At 41.6% G+C, this 16883-nt stretch overlaps 1 protein-coding gene across 1 annotated transcript; it reads left to right on the plus strand.

Annotated features, from left to right (window-relative positions):
- The first annotated feature begins 9632 nt into the window (after positions 1-9632).
- KCNA6 (potassium voltage-gated channel subfamily A member 6) lies at positions 9633-11261 on the plus strand. Its single transcript, XM_044678291.1, has one exon. The coding sequence runs from the start codon at positions 9633-9635 to the stop codon at positions 11259-11261; it is 1629 nt and encodes a 542-aa protein (XP_044534226.1).
- Positions 11262-16883: the final 5622 nt, after the last annotated feature.

Here is a 16883-nt window from a genome sequence, read left to right on the forward strand (position 1 = left end):
AGAGAGAGAGAGAGAGAGACAGAGAGACAGAGACAGAGAGAGAGAGAGACAGAGAGAGAGAGAGACAGAGAGAGAACCCAGCTGAGCCACACTTCCTTGGCTCCGGTTCTCAGCCACAGCTCAAGCCCAAGCCCCCTGGGGATCCCAGCATCTTGAAAGCTGAGTGCTGGCAGAGATCACCCAGTGAGATAAGGCCAGTGCCAGCCAAGCAAGGGAAAGGGAGAGTCTCAAACAAAAGAGCCCAATGCTTCTTCTCCATCAGTTTATACAGTTCATTTTCACCATTCTATTGGGGCTCTCTGATTGGACAGGCTTAACTTTAGTCCAAGTCCAGTCCTGGAGTCCTGATAGGTCACCCACAGGGACTTTCGCAAATCAGGAGTTCAAGTAGCTAGGTGGCATTTAAGCCACCTGACTTGATAGTGTCCTGCCTAATGAAGTGAGTGGAGTGGAATTAAGGGAGTACAATTTATAATAAATCCACACAGGCACCAACCAGGATACACTCATAGCATTTACTGCTACTTGCTGACCTTTCCCAAAAGACAAAAACATATAAGGGATGTGCTTTAATCACACATCACTAGTCAGTAATTTCCTGGGAACCAGGTCAGTGGAAAATCAAGACACCCTTGAGCTATTTAGATAAGCTGTCACTAATCACTCAGACTAGGGTTTTTGTGTGTAATATTAATATGGATCTTATCAGAATTAAAGATATTTCTTTTGCAATTAAAGACTGCCAGGGTACCTTTTTGGACAGATATTGGAATTCTAACTCTTAGCTTTATGCTCTCAGTATCATCCTTTCCTTTTGGGATGAGTCCAATCTGCGTCTGTCAATTGTGCCTGGGAGGAAATGAACATCCACTCAGTCATTTCTTGCCTTCCTGAATTACTTAGAGAGTAGTGAGAGGTGGGCATGAATATTTTATTTAAAAAACCATAAGAAATCCCACATTTTTCTCCTTTGAGTAAATTAGAAAGTGTAGTTAAAAAAAGAAAGAGCTGTTAGCATTATTGGGCCAGAGCACTTGTGTAATTTAGGTGCAGTTATTTAGTTATATCAGTAAAGCAAGAGAATCAGAACCTTAAATCACAGCTGTTACTCCACAGGGCAGGAAACATCAGCTCAGAGGCACAACTATATCTGTCTTTGGTGTACTTGGACCATTTGGCTTTTTGCTCAGAGGGTGTCTATGGGAGAATGGACTGAGTTTCCCCTTTGTGACCTGTGGAAACCTTCTTCCTTCCCTATCCAATCTTGCAGTGGCTCCCATGCTTACATCACAGTCCTGTTCCATTTCTTCTAAGGGTTTCTTATCAGTCATATATCAAATCAGGGAGTGCTCTTGGAGGTTTCCTCTTTCTCTTCCCTATATTCTAGGCAGACTCCTTCCCTTTCAATATTTACATCTCACCCTTGGGCCCTCCTTTGGCTATTCTCCCATTTCCAATTCTCCTAAGACCAGATTTCATAATGGAGTGGCCTAGAGAATTTTTCACAAAAGCCTTTCATTTATAGTATCACCAAGTTACCTTTTCCTTCAGCACTGTGCGAATGTTTTTAAAAGATATTTTATTTTCCCAATGACACATAATAACAATTTTCAACATGCATTTTCTGAAATTATGATATCCAAATTCTTTCTATTCCTTCTTTCCCTCCCCTACTTGGAGATGGTAAGTAATTTGATTTGGATTATACATGTATTGTTTTGCAAAATTTACTTTCATATTGGTCATTGTTATAAGAGAATATTTATATAAAACTAAAACCCCATAATAAGACATAAATAAACTAATGTGAAAAATAATATGCTTTGATCTACATTTTGATTACAACAGTTCTTCCTCTGGAGGCAGAGAGCCTTCTTTGTCATAAATCCTACAGAATTGTCCTGGATCATTGTATTGCTGAGAAGAGCTAAGCCTTTCACAGGTGATCATGGTGCAATATTGCTGTTACTTTGTACTGGTTCTGTTTATTTCACTCTGCATTAGTTCATGTAGGACTTTTTAGCTTTTTTTGAAACCATCCTGCTCATCATTTCTTATAGCACAACAAATCACTATCATATACCACAATTTGTTCAGCTATTCCCTAATTGAAGGACATCTCTTCAGTTTCCAATTCTTTGCCACCACAAAAAGAGCTGCTATAAATACTTTTATATAAGTAGGTCCTTTCCTTTTTTTTTAATGATCTCTTTGGGATACAGATGTAGTAGTGGTATTACAGGATTAAAGGGTATGCACAGTTTTAGAGCCCTTTGAGCATAGTTCCCAATTGTCCTCCAGAATGGTTAGATTAGTTGTGAGAAAAACTGGAAATATTTAATAGGGACTTTAGTGTGACTTGACGAGGACATGCTGGAGGTCATCAGTTTATCCATTAAAAATAGCTGGCTGATGCATATGTTGGACTTGGAGTCAGGAAGACCTGAGTTCGAATCTTGCCTCAAACACTTTCTAGTTGCATGTCTCTGGACACTAAGTCACTTGCCCTCTTTAGATTCCTTTCTGCAAAACAGAGATAATAATAGAATCAACATTAGAGGGCTGTGTGAGGATCAAATGAGAAGATACACAGTATATGATAAATTCTTTGTAAATCGTAAGGGATTAAATGCTAGCTCACGTTATCTTAAGACTTCTCATTTTGAAGACAGATTAGACTTGCTCTGTTTTCTTGTTTCCAGAGAGCAGAACTAGGAGTAATCGGCGACAAATTTAAGCTAGATGTCAGGAAAAGCATCCTAATAAATTAGAGTGGTTCCAAAGTGGAATGGGCTATCTTGAGAGGTGGTGAGTTTCCCTTCCCTAAAGATCTCCAAGCAAAAAAAAAAAAGTTGATGACGACTTATTAGGAATGTTGTGAAGAAGATTTTTGTTTGGGTACAGAATGGACCAGATGGAAACTGAGACCTCTTTTGTTTTTAAAATTCTACTGCAGTAGGAGTTAGTCTGGAGATGGGGAATGGGATTGTGTGAGCTATGAAGCATATGGTGAGTCTTCCTGGCCTCTTCTTGGGACACACGTGCATAATACTATAGGACTTGGGACTTGAAATGATGAAATCACCTCTTTTCTCCCCAGATAGCAGCAGAGGGAAGGGGACACTTCAAAACAAATTTGGCCCCAGAGCTCCCAAGTGCCACCCAACTCATTGCTCTTTAAAGGAGGGGACAACTTTTGTTCTCCCTCTTTCTGGAATACGTGGTGTTCAACATTCTCTCTAACATTTGCTGTGTTTTGGGATAAAGGTGGGAAATGGAATAAACATTTATTAAGTCCCCACTACATGCCAGGTACTATGTTAAACACTTTATAGATATTATCTTATTTGATACAACAACTCTGTAAGAAAGGTACCATTGTTGTCCCCATTTTACAGTGGAGGAAATTGAGACAGACAGTTTTAAGTGACTTGTCCAAAGTCACACAGGTAACTAGGAAGTTTCTGAGGCTGAATTTCAACTTCAATTTCCAGAATCTCTAACCACTGTACCACCATTATGGTTTCTTGTTGCTCAGAAGTTACAGTAACTATTCACACCAAACAGTGAGAACATATATTGTGCCAGAGATCTAGAGCTTGGATCTTAGGACTCTTTATGCCTTTTCTACTTTGTATTTCTTTATTTCAGCACAGATAACTGAACAGTGGTCACGAGAGATGAATTTTTCAAGAGTCAAAGTTTCAGAGAAAAGAAATTGCCATGTTCATCATTTGGTGCTGGCTATGCTGTGGGAAGCTACCCCAAATGCTTCCCAGGGGAGAAGGTGACCCATTGACCAAAGAATGGCTTTTCAGAAGACCTGGACATTAAAGGAGTTGTTGGGACAGTGAAGAGCTGAAGTTAGATGAAATATTGATTCAATAGTTCCATTAATAGAAGAATAATTGAGGGAAAAGAATTCATGGAATGTTTATTATGTGCTAAGCACTGTGTTAAGTGTTAAGCATACAGAGACAAAACTAAAGACAGATTCTTGTCCTCAAGGCACTTAGATCCTAATAAATAATTATAGCTTACAGAGTAAGGGAGTCATCACCTGGATAGGGATGGCTTTAAATTCTTAGGAATAGGAAAGCAGAATAATTATTCAAGGAGGCAAGAGGCAAAAGGAGCCAAAATAGTTCAGTCAGTAAAGCAGGACAAAAAGAGTTTGTTTATAGGTAATTGGGTCAAGATTCTTTAAAGTTAGCACTTACATTACCTTGATATATCTATAAAATATGTTTATATGTACATATGCATGTATATGTTTGTGTATGTATGTGGGAGGCAGTGTGGCATAGTAGACTGAGAGCCAGCCTCAGAATCAAAAAGACTGTCCTTCAAGTCCTGACTCTGACATATGTGTGATCCTGGGCAAGTCACTAACTCAGTGTTCCAGGCAACTTTCTAAGGATATACATTGCTGAACCACTGTAGATCCTACCTTGGTGCAATAAGTAGACTAATTCAAAGATTAGAATATATGAAGGGAAATAATGTAAATCAATTTGGAAAAACAAGTTAAGGGCAGGTTGAGAAGGGTTTTCAATTCCAGAAAGTTTGTAACTTAACCCTAGAGGGAACAGGGAGCTATTGGCACTTCTTGAGTATATATATGTTCAGACATGCTTTAGGAATACTGCTTTGGCTCCTGTATGGAGGATAGGTTGGAGAGGGGAGAGAGTAGAGGCAAGGGGACCAATCAGGAGATTATTTCAATAGTCCAAATTAAGTGAGAGTTGATGAATGCCTGAATTAGAGTGGCAGTTGTTCAAATGAAGAATAATATCAGATATGACTCCTCTTGGAATATCTTGACGCCAAGATTTTAAGCTCAGGTGCAACCACTGACATCATTATCATCTCAGTACTTGTTACCCTTATCTCTATTGTCATTTTCATCTTATTTTTTTCCTTCCAGAAACTCTATCTTAATTCCAAACCCTTTGACTAGATGTGATAGTGAGAGGATAGCCAAGGAGCTGAATCCCCAGAGAGGTCAAGAAGAAATCTCTGTATAAATCTGTTAAACTATAGAATTATTGTCTGGACAGAGTTGTGTTAAGACCAGGGACTTTATACTAGTCAAATTCAGAGATATGTTGTGAAGATGGAAATGAAAAAATCAGGAAATGGAATGCTTATATGTGGTAAAAGAAGGGCACAATTGAAGATAACCTCAAAGTCATTAACTTGGTGACTGGAAAGAATGTAGTATTTTAGACTGAAAGTTATTTTAGAAAAAGAAGTGAGTTTGGGGTTTGGGGACAAAATGAATTATATTTCAGGCATGTTGAATGTCATACTTGTTGGGTAACTGAGCAGGCAGCTGGCAATGGAGTACTGGTGAGAGATGAGAGGTGGACATTTGGGTTTAGGAGTCATCTGCATAAAAAAGGGAGCTGATGAGATTACAGAGAGAGGTAGAGATAGACAGATACAGAGAGAGACTTAGAGAGACAAAGAAGAAGAAGAAGAGGAAGAAGGAGGAGGAGGAGGAGGAGGAGGAGGAGGAGGAGGAGAAGGAGAAGGAGAAGGAGAAGGAGAAGGAGAAGGAGAAGGAGAAGGAGAAGGAGAAGGAGAAGGAGAAGGAGAAGGAGAAGAAGAAAGAAAAATTCCTGGAGTTAGTCTGGAATATGGGTAATTGTGAGGAGTAGCTAGACAAATAGAAGAACTAGGAGAAAGCAGTATCATGAATACTCAGAAGAGAGAGTATCTTCGAGGAAGGGTTGGTTAATAACTAATGTTGCAGAGAGAGAGAAAAAATGGAAGAGGTAAGAGAAAAAGCCATTGTAGTTAGCTGTTAAGAGATCTTAGCTAACCTTGGCGAGAGAAATTTTATTTGAATTGTGGAACCAGAAGCCAGAATTCAAGGGTTTGAGCCTTCCTCACTTTCTTTTCCTCTTCCTTTTCCTTTTTTCCTTTTCTTCATCCTTCTCCTCCTCTGTAATGATATATACTTTTTCTTTCCTTCAGTGGTAGGGCAATCTATTCAATCTTTAATACATCCTTTGGAAGGATGACAAAGACTTATCTCTGTCACTTACTCTCTTTGGGTTCCCAACGCAATAACTTACCTCTTCAGATCTCTGTTTACTCATCTGTGAAAAGAGACTTTTACAACAAGGGAGTGTGTGATTGTATGTTGAATCCGAAATCAAGAGAACTGGTATTCATATCCTCCCTTCTACATTGGGTAATCACAAGCAAGTCACTCAAACTTTCTGAGCTTAAATTTCTTCACCTGTAAAGTAGGTATAATAATTCTACTTATAGCACTTACCTCAAAAGATGGTGATGAGGATTAAATGATATAATGTATATAAAGCACTTCGTGTATCTTAAAATGCTATATAAATATCAGCAATTTTATCATTATCTCCAACTTAAAAAAAATTGCCGCCTATGTATATAACTCTTCTAGAAGGACTGTTTTCCTCATGCCTTCCAAATACTGCTTTTAAAGAATTCCTGAAGTGAGTGAATAGCCCTATGAATAAAACATTGCACTGATAAAAAAATGGTTACAAAAATGAATAATTTATTATCAGTTGTGAAAAAATGAATACTGGCCAAACAAATTTGCCAGTCAGAGGATAATTCATCTTTGTATATCAATAATTGCATTTCTGAGAAGGTGACCATGGATGCAAAGAGTATCTTCTTTTTGCTTTTTTTTTAATTTTAAAAGAAAATGGATTATTCATATGGCATCTACATTGTTTTAATTACTGGATCACATCTCTAGGAAAATAACTGATAAATTTGATATCTATCCTTTATGAAGACATGCAAAGTAAAGGGATTGGAAAACAGCTGGGGAGTGATGCTAGAAGAAAGGATGGGGTGATGTAGTAATGTTTTTGTGAGAGACAAGTTAGTTGTGGTTATTATGAGTTCTAATCCTAGTCCCTTTCCTCCATTCAATTAACACAACCTAATTCCCCTACTTTCCTATTATTCATCTCCTTTCAACTCTTGGGCTGGGAGGAGCATAGAAATGTGTTGCTGAGAACCCGTTTGCTTTTAAAACACTTTGCCAACATAAAGGGCTCTTAAATGTATTTGATGGTTACAGAACACCTTTCCCCATCATTATCATTCATAAATACTTAATATTCAAAATGCACTAGACATTCACTTTTTGGCACTTTATAGATATGAGCTTACCAATAACCCAGTGAGGTCAAACTGAAGACCAGGAAATTAAGACCACTTGACTACTCAAAAGGAAAAGCCAATAGAAGCCAGATTTTCTGAAATGCCCCAAATAAATACAGTAATAATAATCGCTGTCATTTATACAATGCTTTAAAGTTTGCAATGCATTTTACATATTTTATTTCATTTGATCCACAAAACAACCGTAGATACTCTGGGTATTGGGGCAGCTAGGTGGCACAGTGAATAGAGAGCACTGGACTTGGAATTGGGAAGCCTCATCTTCATGAGTTCCAATTTGGCCTCAGTCACTTAATAACTGTGTTACCCTGGTCAAGCCACATAACCCTCTTTGCCTCAGGTCCTACTGGAGCTGCAGAAGGGAATGGCAAACTACTCTAGGATCTTTGCTAAGAAAACCCCAAAAGGGAGAATTGGACACAATGGAACAACAACACTAATGGGTATTATTTATGGGTTTGAAAAATGAAGTTAAGTGACCTTGGCAAGGTTATACAGCTACTGCAGCAAATGTCAGTGCAGAGGATTAAAGACTAGGTCTTCTTTATTCCAGTTGGAGCACTGGCCACCATTTCATTTTTGTGACAAAAGACTATATATATATATATGTATGTATATTCAATCCTTTTCAGAAAAGTTTGGAAGATTATACCCCATCCCTGCCAATGTTTGGGGAGGATGCAAGAGGTAATTGCAAATTTATCCTGCTTTCCAAGCCTCCCTGCCTAGCTTGGCTCTCCCTTCAGGTAGAATGTCCAGTTGTCATTTCAGAAGCACTCCAAAGCAGAATGCATTGGGGAGCAGATGTTTATTTTCCCAGATGTCTTCCAACTCTGGGGAGGGAGTGGGAAATTACTACTGGCTGCTTTTTTCTTCACAGGAGCTGCTAGCCAGATGTGACCATTCTTTTAAGATGCATAATTTTATTTTATTTTTTTTAACATTTAATAATATTTATTTTTTAGAAAAGTTAACATGATTACATGGTTCATGCTCTTACTTTCCCCTTCATACTCCCCCCCCCCCCAGCCCATGCATATTTCCACTGGTTTTAACATGTGTCATTGATCAAGACCTATTTCCAAATTGTTGATAGCTATATTGGTGTGGTAGTTTCGGGTCTACATCCCCAATCATGTCTGCATCAACCCATGTGTTCAAGCAGTTGTTTTTCTTCTATGTTTCCACCCCTGTAGTTCTTCCTCTGAATGTGGGTAGCATCTTTTCCATAAATCCCTCAGAACTGTCCTGGGTCATTGCATTGCTGCTAGTACAGAAGTCCATTACATTCAATTTTACCACAGTGTATCAGTCTCTGTGTACAATGTTCTTCTGGCTCTGCTCCTTTCGGTCTGCATCCAGATGTGACCATTTTTAAGCCTTCTCAGAGCTGATTCAAGACCAACCCTTCCTGGGAGATGTCCCACCTCCTCCACTACTCTGCCCAGCCAGGGAGAAGTCAGATGCCCCTGAAGTATTTTTCAAATCTGCCGTTGTAGGCAGATTCTACGAATCATTCTGGGGCACAACGATGTTGTGAAGGGTCCCAAGAAAGAAAGAAGAGACTGCAGATTGAGGGGTAGAGGTGTAGTATTGGATGTTTATCTGAGGAGTGAGGAGAAGGGGGTGTGTCAGGTTATGTGGGAATACTGACTCAGGGAGGAGGTGTGTCTGTTTGTCCCAGTGTCCTTCTACTCGGCCCCAACTAGTGGGCAGTCCTTGGCTGGATTAGGGGTGTGCTGTGGGGGTGGGGTGGGAGGGGGCAGAGGGCGGGGCCAAACGCGTCACTTCTGGAGTGTAGTGAGAAAGGAAGGGCAGAACCATGCTGCAGCGGCTGCAGTGAGAGCAGCGGAAGCTAGAGCACTGGGGCGTACGGTCCCCGCTCTCCGGGGCTCCAGAGAGGGGTTAGACGGAGCAGTCCATTCCGAGCCCATGGGAAGAGGGCACGGAGAGGAGGCATCGTTAGCAGCGACCTCAGCCAGGCGTGAGTCGAGCGTTAGGCTTCGGGAGGCGGCAGAAACCACAGCTGGTGGAGAGGGAGGAGGCGCATCTTGCGCTTCTGGACCGAGCATCACTGTGGATTCTGGAGCAGCGCCCAGTGGGCGCTGGGAACTGCTGAACAACCCGAGAGGGATCCAGGAGTCCTAGCGCCCAGACCTAAGAAATCCGTAAACGCGAAGCCGGGCATTTGACCCGGGTGTCCAATTCCAGGCATCTCTAGGTGTGGATCCAGGTATCTCGACAAGTGTATCGCCACATCAGCCTCCAGTCTTATAGGAACGGAGAGCGCATAGGCTGCTAGGTCAAGATCAAAGAGAAAGGGGATCAGGAGCCCCGCCCAGGGAAGAAAAAAGCCAGGAGCTCCACTCCAACACATCTGGTAAGCCAGACCCGCGGACGGGTAGTGGGCGCCTGGTAGAAGGGCGCACAGCGTGGTAGGCGGTATGCGGGAGGAAACAACCTTGGCGCTGGCTGCTCATGGGGAGGTTCGGGGACCCGAGGAGGAGCAACAGGGTGGGGGAGACTTTCCTGGGTCCGCTGGAGGTGGCGGTGGCTGCTGCAGTAGTGAGCGCCTGGTGATCAACATCTCGGGGCTGCGATTTGAGACACAATTGCGCACCCTTTCTCTGTTTCCTGACACGCTTTTGGGAGACCCTGGTCGCCGAGTCCGCTTCTTTGACCCCTTGCGCAATGAATACTTCTTTGACCGCAACCGGCCCAGCTTCGACGCCATCCTGTACTACTACCAGTCTGGGGGCCGGCTACGAAGGCCGGTCAATGTGCCTCTGGATATCTTCCTGGAGGAGATCCGCTTCTACCAGCTGGGTGAGGAGGCCCTGGAGGCCTTCCGGGAGGATGAGGGCTGCCTTCCAGAGGGTGGTGAGCACCAGAAGCCCTTGCCCTCTCAGCCCTTCAAGCGTCAGGTCTGGCTCCTCTTTGAATACCCCGAGAGCTCAGGCCCAGCTAGGGGTATCGCTATCGTCTCTGTACTGGTTATTCTCATCTCCATAGTCATCTTTTGCTTGGAAACTCTGCCTCAGTTCCGGCCGGACCCCCGAAGTAGAAGTGATGGTGGGAGGGTAAGTTCTGGGGGCCCAGCCTCCAGAGGGAGCCAGGAAGAAGATGAGGGAGACCACTCAGTATACAGGCTGTTAAATCCCAGTGTAGTCGTCCAAGGTGGAGTTGTATCCGGACCGGGGCCATCGAACCAACTGATCCCACTTGGGGGTCCTACAGAGTCTGTCTCCTTCTTCACAGACCCTTTTTTTCTGGTAGAGACCCTCTGCATAGTGTGGTTCACATTTGAACTGCTGGTTCGTTTTTCTGCCTGCCCTAGCAAGCCAGCCTTCTTCCGTAACATCATGAACATCATAGATTTAGTGGCCATCTTCCCTTACTTTATCACCTTGGGCACAGAGTTGGTGCAACAGCAAGAACAACAGCCTGGGAGCACAGGTGGGGGCAGCAGCCAGAATGGGCAGCAGGCAATGTCCCTGGCAATCCTAAGAGTTATCCGCCTGGTCCGGGTTTTCCGAATCTTCAAACTCTCCCGACACTCTAAAGGTCTCCAAATCCTGGGCAAGACTTTGCAGGCCTCCATGAGAGAGCTTGGACTCCTCATCTTTTTCCTCTTCATTGGGGTCATTCTCTTCTCCAGTGCTGTCTACTTTGCTGAGGCGGATGATGATGATTCACTATTTTCCAGCATCCCTGATGCCTTCTGGTGGGCAGTGGTCACCATGACCACAGTTGGCTATGGGGACATGTACCCTATGACTGTAGGGGGCAAGATTGTGGGATCTCTGTGTGCCATTGCAGGTGTCCTCACCATTGCCCTACCTGTACCTGTCATTGTCTCCAACTTCAACTATTTCTACCATCGTGAAACAGAGCAGGAGGAGCAAGGCCAATATACACATGTCACATGTGGGCAGCCTGTACCTGATCTGAAAGGAGTAGGTGGGGGACTTGGCAAACCAGATTTCTCTGAGGTTGCCCCAGAACGGAGACCCAGCTACCTTTCCACCCCACACAGGGCTTATACAGAAAAAAGGATGCTAACTGAAGTTTGATTATTGAGTGAGAGAAGTTGGGGATTAGGGGTAAGGGAATAATAAAGAACTTCATTAGCTTCATAGGCACCCTTATGTAGAACCAAGGTCCTTCATCACTACCTCTAACTGAAGTGACCCAATGGTTGAACTGTGAAACCCTATTGCCCGGACCCCTGATATCCACCAAGTGACCATAAGGATTGCCTCTTGATATCCAAGATTCATGACATACTTTCACCAGTGTCATCTGATCATTCTTAACTTTCCTAACAATTATATAGTATATATCTTCTTCCCTTATATATATACTCCCTGAAGACTAATTTCCCATGCTTTGTCTTAGTCTCCAAAGAACTAGAACTCCTGGGACCACTTTAAGACTCCAAACCTTAGTTTCCATCTGCTGAATTTCTAACCAAACATGGAGGGTCAAGAATAGCTTACTCAATCTACTATTTTCATATGGTGCCCTTTGTTATCTGTCTGATCAGAAGACCCTGCCCTTAGCAGCTTGGATCTAGAACATTCTAATCATTCCCAAGTTTAGCTAGGATGAAAGATTTCAGTATCTAACCTGATCCTTTAGAAGATGTAAAGGGCAATCTAAGAACAATAGGATTACGTGTGTGTGTGTGTGTGTGTGTGTGTGTGTGTGTGTATTTTGGGACAAACATGCACCTGTCTTTTGTTTATGCTCAGTGCAACCCTTGATCCAGGTTTCTCCACTTCCAGGAGGATTGGTTCTCAAAGCCAAGTAGTGGTTACATGTAAGTGCCTTCCTATGCAAAGGAAATGGGGACCTGGGGATCATCAAGTCCAGAGAAGAACTAAAATGGAATCATATAGAAGCCAAAGTTTTTTCCCCCCCAACTTGGCTCAGTTCTGTTGCCTCTGAAGGGTTGTAATGTTGGCGCATAGAACAATTTTCGCTATTTCCCTAAATGCTACACGGTAGCAACTTTCAACTGCCAGAGAAAGTCAATATACTTCCAAGCCCTCCACAGCTGCCACACAAACTCATATACCCTCCCTTTACCCAGACAGTTAAACTTGAGGATGCCTTCGATGTTTTGCTTAAGTAAACATCTGGCTTTCAATTCCCAGATTGGCAGATGCAAGGATATTGCAAAGTGGTCCAAGTAAGGAGTTCTGAGTCTATACAGTGTTTTTCATTTTCATGGGCAAGAGGAAATACAAATGTTAAGAAATTAGCATTGGTCCTTTGTGTGCAGTCTTATCATTAGGATCCTTTTGTTACGCCAGTTGAGCATCTGTGAATTTTGCTCCTCTGGGCTATCTCTTCTATAAAGTTAAGATAATAACTATTGATAATATACAAAGAGTGCTGAACTTGACACCCGAGATCTGGCTTCAGAACTCAGAGCCACTTATTATTTATGTAAATGTGGTCAGTACTTTGCCTCAGTTTTCTCATCTATAAAATGAGGTGCTGGACTAGATGATTCCTAAGGACTCTTCCTACTTTAAATCTGTGACTCTGTGACTGTCATTCACTGAAATTTTTAGATCATATCCTCCATGTAGCTGCTACCTGGTTAACCTTCCTTTTGGTGTGCTACATGATGCGGTATTATTCACATCTGTTCTATATGAATTTCAGACATCTGAAAGACTATTAGCCAGGTTTTGACTTTTCCTCCTAAGGCTAGAACTACTCAAGACCTCTTTTTTCTTGTGGGTGTGTCTGATGGTGAATGTTCTTTTGAGGACTATTCTCATGAGTTGTACACTAGATTAGAAGCTGAGCAGCCCCAGTTACATGTCTTAGTTCCATTCTAACTTCCTTGAGTGATTTGGGGCAAATTATTTTCCCTCTCTATACCTCAGTTTCCCCATCTCTTAAATGGGATGTATAATCCTTCCCTGTCCCTACCTCATAAAATATCTTAATGGAAGTCTTCGGTCAGATTGGAAATGATGCTATGCAAGCATGTGATCTTATTAACAGACTTTGGCATTTTAATCTTTGCCTTCTCTCTCTGTCTTAACCAAGGAACTATCCTATCTTCTTGTCTCCCCACATCAGTCTCCAGATTCAGTTCTAAATCTAACAGTAAGGAGAATGTAAAAAAGAAACATATTTGAGTCCTCAAACTTCTTAAATTCTTCCTTAGTTCTAGAGTTGGGGCAGTCCTTACTTTCTCATTTCTTTAAAAGGAGGAAAGGGACTATCTAGTCAGATGAAGCCGGGATCCTTCAAAGGCAAGGGATAATAACTGTAACTTCATGAAGTCTGAATTATAGCTAGGGAAAAATAGTTTTATGATCCAGGAACATGACCTCTAGATAAAAGTCGTTTTTGAAGCCCTTCTTCTGTTTCTGCTGGCTATTTAGAGAAGGGAACATCGAAGACCTTCTGTGGGGATAAGGGGTAGTTATGTGGCACAGTAAATACAATTCTGGGCCTGGAGTCAGGAAGACTCATCTTTCTGAATTCAAATCTGGACTCAGACACTTATTAGCTGTGTGATCCTGGGCAAGTCACTTAATCCTGTTTGCCTCAGTTTCCCTCATCTGTAAAATGAGCTGGAGAAGGAAACGGCAAACCACTCTAGTACCTTTGCCAAGAAAATTCCAAATGGTGTCATGAAGAGTTGGACACAACTGAAACAAAGGACAAAGGAATATTCTTGACCATGGATAAATATGTGATATGCATATAGAATCCTTCTTTACATAATCGATTATAAACACTCCTTTTCAAGACAGTGCACATATGAAGTTAAAGGCTTATGGAAAACTGCTATTTCCAGGGATTCCTGTTGTCATAACAACCTTTCAGCCTGTTTTTCATATCTTCTGACTGGGACAGCCAAGGGAAACGAGATTGCACAGTTCTGGATTCTCAAATAGAGAGACCTTGATGTATTCTTTTAGGTGCTACTGGTGGCCAGGCCAGGGCATGTAGTGAGTCCCCGACAGGGATCAAATGAATCCTCGAACTTCCTTTGGTCCTTCATTCACCCTGATCTCCCAGGCCTGGCCTGCCAACATCCTCAGTCACTTCTCTTACTCTTCACTCACCTGTGTGCTTGTCAACTGTTAAGAAACTATTGTTCACATGGACTCCAGAAAGACACAGGGAAGACCTTGGAAGGGAGGAGTCTTACTTGGAAAGGAGACTGGTAAAAATCTTTCTGACAGAATGATGGCTCTTTCTCCTCAGAAGATGGCTGCTCTCAGGCCTAATAGAGAGAAACAAGTAAATCCTCCTTCCCTTCAGAGAACTTCCCAGCTGCTAAAGGGAATTCCTTATGAACAAGACATTAAAGAAAAGTTTCATAGGCTAAAATCTTTGGAGACCAAGGATTGAGCCTAGTTTCTGTGAGGTTTATTAAATGTATTCAACTGATACTTTTGTCTGCTTCCTGGGTCTTTGTTGCTACAGCTGTTGCTGTAGCAGTGGGACAACTCCATTGGGAAGATTGTGATGCCCAGGCCATCTGGGTCCCTGAGCATGGACCCAACCAATGCCCCGAAGGAAATTCTGGGGACTTCCAGCAAGAGGCATCAATACATCTCTATAGAGACTTGTGCTCTTCCTGTTGCATCCCACAGGAGAGGAGGGAGTGAGAGCTGCTGTTTCATCTAAGGTAGGTGTTACCACAATAACAACAATCTAGTTCTTTAGATAACATCTGAATCCCTGAGGGAGAGAAAGCTGTGCTTATTTGTGAGGAGTGAGATTGGGGACTCTATATTCTTAGGCATCATCTGTCTTTTAGAGCTGGGATCAGCTGTACCATTTCTGCCAAGACACCAGGTTTTATCTCTTGGGTAAATGTGAATGGGTTTGCCGGGGAATGTCCTATAATATATAATCATTCTTCTCATGTTCTAAAGACAGTCGATATGCCATATTTCTATGTACAAAATCGCTTCTGCTCGTACTACTAAGGGTAGAGAAGGAGCTGGAGAGAGAGGAAAAAAGACAGGCACAGAGAGAGACAAAGATGCAGGGGGAAAAAACGGAGACATTGCAAGACAGAATACCAGAGATACAGGCAGAGAAAAACAGAGAGACTGAGAGGATCCTTTGGGTAAAAGGCATTGTACTAGGAAGAAACATAAACATATTTATATTCCTATATTTTAAAAATATGTATATGTAATTACATATACAATATGTATAATATATATTATATATAGTTGTATCTTTCCTGCTCCCCCCTCTTCCCCATCCCTTCAAGCCCCATTCCTTTGCCTAATCATGCTGAACAAAACCTTGTCATAGGCAATACTTCCTGCCCCCGTACACCCGATATAATTGCTAGGTCAGATTCTTAGGAAACAACAAGGATGAGCAGTCTGATGGTGTATGGTTGATAGAACAGATACCCTATCCCTCCACTAATTTTACTGTATATTATTGCCTAGGGGAAGGAGAATGTACGCCAAACCTCCTTTGTGATGGATGGTTTAAAGGAGAAGATGAAATCCATTTTATTTTCAAATTCTTAGGATTTCCTTTTTTATATCAGGTTATTTACCATGACAGCTATTTAGTAGAAAGTGAAAACTAGATCCCATATCTGTCAAGTGTTTTTAGATGAATTCTAGGGAATTTGGATATCTGGGTTTATTGGCTCAGTTTTAGCTCTATCTGCCCCAAACATACTATTTATATAATTTCAGGCTTTCCCTCAGATGCCACCTCTCTGCATCACTGTCCTCAGAGGATTCTCTGTGTCACAAAACCTGCAGGTTTTGAATTTTTAGAGCTGTGATTTGAGAGGAATAGTGGCTCAAATTCACCGAAATTTGACTATAAATATTCACACAGCCCATATAGGTTGGTCCCAGAAGATTAGGCATATATACATATATGTATATTTGTGTGCATATTTACATATGTGTGTACATAGGCCTATAAGATGACAAGAATAGAGTCTATTGATGCTACTGCAAGAGCTGGAGACATTCACTGGGTTTTAAACATGCTGTAAATGAGAGGTAAATCAAGGGAAAAACAGGACATCACATGGATGGGATGATGATAATAGATGGCAGAACAAAATCATAACTTCTTATTTGTGTTTTGCTTCTTATTTCTCTACCAAAAATATGATTTAGATTGGGAGATAGAAAGTAAAACTGAACAAAAAGCTGAAATCTAAGATGAGTGAGGTAACAGAAAGACACCTAGCTGTCCTCAATACAGCACTAGAACAGGACAAACTGTATCCTGAATAATGAACAAATTTGTAGATAGAACAACTGAGCCACTCAGGAATTTTTTATGGAGACTGTTGAGAATAGTTGAGTTGCTGTTGGACTAGAGTTGAGCAAATGTTCCTTTTTTCAAAAGGCATCTTTCACAAGATAGATTCTCCAAACTATGTTTTAGCTTTCCTCTATGGAAAATTTGACTGATTGCTAATGAAGTAGTAGAACATGTAATTAGAAGGTTTGTGAGCACTTAGGTAAACAGTGATCACTATAAAAATAACATAGGTCCATTAAAAACAGACTAACATAATTTATAATTTTGATAAAATTATTAGAGTGGTAGCCTGGAGGTATGTAAACATCATGTTTCTAGATGTCACCAAGAGACTTGACAAAAATATCTCATGATATCTTTAGGGGCAATATGGAGAGAAGTGAGATTTCTGAGCA

The sequence above is a fragment of the Gracilinanus agilis genome, chromosome 5 (assembly GCF_016433145.1).
Source record: "Gracilinanus agilis isolate LMUSP501 chromosome 5, AgileGrace, whole genome shotgun sequence".
NCBI classification, from domain to species: domain Eukaryota; kingdom Metazoa; phylum Chordata; class Mammalia; order Didelphimorphia; family Didelphidae; genus Gracilinanus; species Gracilinanus agilis.